We start from the raw sequence: 5,254 nt of genomic DNA, 5'->3' as shown, positions 1-5,254 counted from the left end.
GCGGCTATTAACTACACAGAACAGGCATTACAGATACAGAGAAGCATCCATGGCGAGACTACAGCGCATCCTGACATCGCAACTTTACTCAACAACCTAGGAGCATCCTGGCACGACGTGGACCCAAAACGGGCGGTGCTCTACCTGCAACAGGGGCTGGAGATGACGAGGACGCTCTACGGTGACGTGCATCTTGACATCGCCGTGAGCCTGAAGAATCTCGGGTGCAACTGGGGGAAACTATCCGAACACAAGAAAGCAATCCCATGTTTAGCGGAGTCTCTGCTGGTGTTTAGAAGGATCTATGGGCCAAGCACACCACATAAAAGCACCGCCAGTGCTCTCCATGCGCTAGCGACGCTCTGGAGTGAAATGGGCAACCGCACAAAAGCACTAGACTGCTTTGAACAGGCGCTGCAGATGTACAGGGATATACACGGTTCCAACACGGCGCATTCAGACATTGCAGGTCTTCTAGACAACTTGGGGACTGCCTGTAACGGCATGGGGGATCACAGAAAAGCGCTGGACTACTGTCAGCAGTCGCTTCACATGTACCGCCGTATCTACGGTCCGGATGCAGGACATCACGATATTGCCAGGACTCTGGGCAACTTGGGTCATACCTGGGACAACCTGGGGGATTACAAAAAGGCCCTGGACTATTGTCAGCAGGCACTGCACATGCAGAAACGTATCTATGGGGAGAACACAGCCCATCCCGACATCGTCACCTCACTCAGCGACATCGCAGCGGCCTTGGTTCCCCTCGGTGATTACGTGAAAGCAGCCGACTTCATAAAACAGGCGCATGAGATGAAACAGCAACTAGCGACTAATGACTAGGCGGCGTATAATTATCGGAATTAGTCAGCTAAGCGCCATTCTGTGGAATATACCACCGATGTAGCTCATTGACAGTTTTAACTGTCAATGAGCTACATCGGTGGTCTTAAAAGACCAAAACACATTCTTGGGACGTACATTTTACCCGATCGACCCGAGAAACTCACTCACTCACACTCACAAGCCGCTTGCTCCAGGAGCGTGGCACCTCGACATCTTTCGATCCGAGAAAAGAGAACAATAAAATGCAAGTAAGACAGAACTGTATAAAGTTATCTAGAATATCAAAAACAGTGAGCAATGGGCCATCCGTAGCAGAACGTTTTGGCGCAACCAGTCTCACTATTTCTATGTATTTGTTGTTGTATTTTTTTAATCATTAGATAGCCATAATCATGTGTTTTACGGTTGTAAATAAAATCTATATTTATTTCTTAAGGACTTGATGCCCTTATAATCACCAGGTACAAACGATGTGTAGTCAGACGGAACTGTGCAGAAGTTAGGATAGATCGAAACGGAACATTCTGGTCTAAGGCCGGAGTTTTAGAACAGATAGTGAGATACTAGTACCTTAAATGATACTAGTACCTTAAATGATACTAGTACCTTAAATGACCTTTTCAAGAGGTTACTGTGACCGCACAAGCTGGGTTGTAGGGACAACATCAGCGCATGTTTTGTGTTTTTACTTTCCCACAAACTCAAGACCTTTGGAGACGTTTTGCTTTAAATCAAGAAGTTACTGTGATTGTGTTCTAGCACTTTCTAAAAGCACAAAAAAGTGATAGACCGTTAATAAGAATGTATGTTTTAGTGGGAAAGTTTTGCACGAAATTCAGACCCTCCAGTTGCTGTTATCCCTATAGTTTATCTTGTGTGGCCTGCTGTTTAACAGCGCGACTTTTCTGTCTTCAAGGCGGAGAAAAAAGACACTAATTCTTACAAGACGTTTCCAGTGTTGTGCATACTTTATATTCAAAGGACTGTACATATTGTTATGAAAGCTTTAAGAGATGAGATATTAATATGAAATATGCCATATTTATTTAACGAGTCTACAGAGTTAGCAGATGATAGATGAAGTGTAATATGAGTGAAAAGGAAAATAAAGTTCTTTACTTAATTTTTCAGTGTTCTCTTCGTTTTTCGTACGAAATCTTTATGTTGCTTCGCTCCCCATAACTCCAGCTACAGGTGACGTCATACTGTTCATCACATGACGTAATAACTATGGCCAATACTATGTTTGATGGCAAACAAGGGCAAAGTCTTAGTTCGACATTTGGATCCCTGAAAATTTCAATCACAAAGTAAACATTGGAAAAAAACGCCGTTTTGACCATGTCAAATTTAGTTCCCGGGAACCCCTTTCCCCAGAAAAGCACGCGGTACAAAAGTGCTGCCACATCTTATATGTACGGACTTCCTGTTTGATCAGTAAAGACACAAGAAACAAACTTCATTGAAAACAAGTCTGTATTCTCTGTACCGTCTAAATCACATGTATAGATATTCTGCTAGCCGCCAGCATAGATATCTAAAGATACAAAAGTTACGTTATCTTTTCTGCTTAACATATTCCACAAACTCTTAGATTAAAAAGGCACACAAAAGATTGAAACATTTTCGAACTTAACCCCAGTAAAACTAGTTTAAGTATATTATATATATATATATATATATATATATATATATATATATATATATATATATATATATATATATATTTACTCTGTATCAAAGCCGTATCAGGGATGGTACAGTTGTTTTAACCTTACAGTCACGATCTAGTCACGTTAGTCTGTTGACGCTCTTGGAGTTCGTGTGTTTGTCCACAGGTATCGGATAATAAGCCCGTTCAGGCACGTTCAAATATAGCATGCTGTGAGCAAATCTTACACTAAGTCTGGTATTTTATACTGAGGAAAGTATCTCACTTCCACATCATTAAAGCGCCGAGTTGCAGTACGTCTATTACAACATAACAAAACACAAACACACACCAGATAAGTATGTAGTCCGTGTAATACATCATAATAAAACACACACACTAGATAAGTATGTAACATCTATTACCATGATACCGCCACGTTTACTGCCATTTCACAAGCGATACTAATTTGACAAATGATCAAAGCATTATTTTCTCCGGTTACATGTTGCTGGTACAGCTGACCTTTGCAACTTCTTTTGTGTATCTTTTTGTCTCTCTTGTCCTGCCAAAAACGCAATATCGTAATTGTATCACACCGCGGAATTGCACGGAGTACGGACGTGTGGTTGAGAGGGGGTTCCATAATACCACCAGAAAGAAATCTCTTGTTCCTTTCTCTCTTGTTAGTAATTGCACAAAACAAAACAAAAAAACTGCATGAGAATACAAAACTGTCATGAGAAAACGGACGTATACTGTCAAAAAATATTCATTCAACTTTGGTCCGTCACAACTGACGTGTGCACCTTCGTCCTAGAGTATACAATATAGTAATCAGTTGTTCCTAGATCCCATATCTCCATAATTTTCCAAAGCTTTTGTAATGTTAATTATCAGCTAATTCGCATAATCTATGTATATTTATACTGTTATCCCTACAAATGTCACAAATGTAAAACTTTCCTTTTAAGAATGCTATTCTAAAATTTCCTTGTTTGAAAGTGATATCTACATTTGTATAATCTTTGCATAGTTATATTCACCCTTCATTAACTTACCAATGTCACTAGTATGACGTTTCCATGATTTGCCACTAAGTTCTTGCATAAATTTCCCTTTCTGATATTGGAAATATCGCGCCATAGAAAACAACGGAATAATAACCTCCGTTCATTAGTTATGCAACTTAAGGTCTAATTTGCAAATAATGTGTACATCTCTACCTAAGCTATATACATACCCCAGATCATGCATTGGTCTTTTCTTGAGTTTTCCTCTTTCATAAATTCTAAGCAAAAAGCTGCTGCAGTACAAAAACATACTGATAGATGGCGAAAACGTAGACCACAGCATGTACAGAACAGAAGATATGAAATAAAACGGAATTTCAGTGCGACCTCTTCGATACTTCTAGTCGGTATAGCTACATCATGTTGTAGACTACCTAGGGGTCATATCAAGTACTTAGGGCTGTTGTAGCGTGCTCGGGTCTGCAGAAGGCGGGATGCCTGTCGAGCGTTGGTCTGATGTACTCTGATCCGTAGAAGGCGGGATGCCTGTCGAGGGTTGGGCTGTAGTACTCGGGTCCGTAGAAGGCTGGATGCCTGTCCAGTGTTAGGCTGTTGTACTCGTATTCCGTAGAAGGCGGGATGCCTGTCAAGGGTTGGGCTGTTGTACTCGGGTCCGTAGAAGGCGGGATGCCTGTCGAGGGTTGGGCTGTTGTACTCGGATCCGTAGAAGGCGGGATGCCTGTCAAGGGGTGGGCTGTTGTACTCAGGTCTGTAGAAGGCGGGATGCCTGTCGAGGGTTGGGCTGTTGTACTCTGGTCTGTAGAAGGCGGGATGCCTGTCGAGGGTTGGTCTGTTGTACTCGGATCCGTAGAAGGCAGGATGTCTGTCGAGGGTTGAGCTGTTGTACTCGGCTCTGCAGGCGGCGGGATGCCTGTCGAGGGTAGGACTGTTGCACGTGGGTCCGTAGAAGGTGGAATGCCTGTCGAGGACTTGGCTGTTCTGGCGTACTCGGGTCCATAGAAGGCGAGATTCTTGTCTATTTTGTCCTTCAGCGAGCGGAATGACGGCCGCAGGACGGGTTGCCAGCGCCAACACTGCAGCATCAGGTCGTACCTGTGGAAACGTGACATCTAGCGATTGTTAAATGAACTGCAGCATCAGGTCGTACCCGTGGATGAAACTACATCTAGCGATTGTGAGATGAACTAAATCTCTGTTAAACCCTGATTGTCTAGTGACCTCAATGATATTTACAAAACGCAGAGCACGTTGCAGATTCTATGAAAAGATATCAGGTTACATGTCACACGACTATCTGTATGTTTGCTGGTGAGCAGGCACAAACTGTTTTTTTATCACCATCGGTGCTTGTGTTAGTATTGATATGAGATTCCATGAAACAATTCAATCTGTTCGAATGCTCGTAATCTTGGTTCAGAAACCAGTAGACTTACATGGCATTCGGACAGTCTTCGGGTCGGGGCATCCTGTATCCAGCCTGTAGGCGGTCTTTCAGACCGTTTACCGACAACCCAGGGTAAGGATCGCCCCCTAGCGTACATATCTCGTACAGCACTATCCCGAAGGACCACCTGTTAAGGAACGGTGACATGAGGCCACAGAAAGTTTAGAGCATGGGTCAGGGTTGGTAACACAAGGTGGATATTGTGATACAGCCCCTCAAATATCGCTACGGTTAGAGCCACACCAAACAGCCAAACCTATAATCATGGGTCAATAT

At 43.0% G+C, this 5,254-nt stretch overlaps 1 protein-coding gene across 1 annotated transcript; it reads right to left on the bottom strand.

Annotated features, from left to right (window-relative positions):
* Positions 1-2,606: 2,606 nt before the first annotated feature.
* Positions 2,607-5,228, bottom strand: LOC118421721 (tyrosine-protein kinase abl-1-like). The gene is made up of 2 exons (XM_035829218.1): positions 4,968-5,228; positions 2,607-4,626 (listed from the first exon to the last, which is right to left on the bottom strand). The coding sequence occupies exons 1-2, from the start codon at positions 5,123-5,125 to the stop codon at positions 3,960-3,962; spliced, it is 825 nt and encodes a 274-aa protein (XP_035685111.1). The 5' UTR covers positions 5,126-5,228; the 3' UTR covers positions 2,607-3,959.
* Positions 5,229-5,254: the final 26 nt, after the last annotated feature.

The sequence above is a fragment of the Branchiostoma floridae genome, chromosome 8 (genome assembly GCF_000003815.2).
Source record: "Branchiostoma floridae strain S238N-H82 chromosome 8, Bfl_VNyyK, whole genome shotgun sequence".
In the NCBI taxonomy this organism is placed as follows: Eukaryota; Metazoa; Chordata; class Leptocardii; order Amphioxiformes; family Branchiostomatidae; genus Branchiostoma; species Branchiostoma floridae.
The sequence above is the reverse complement of the archived record's forward strand: the minus strand, read 5'-3'. Positions and strand labels throughout refer to the sequence as shown.

Excerpts from the sequence above, each read along its gene's own strand:
- LOC118421721 (XM_035829218.1), bottom strand. The coding sequence starts at position 5,125 with ATGTCACCGTTCCTTAACAGGTGGTCCTTCGGGATAGTGCTGTACGAG. Across the intron at positions 4,627-4,967 it reads GAAGACTGTCCGAATGCCAT|GTACGACCTGATGCTGCAGT; the intron begins GTAAGTCTACTG and ends ACGTTTCCACAG.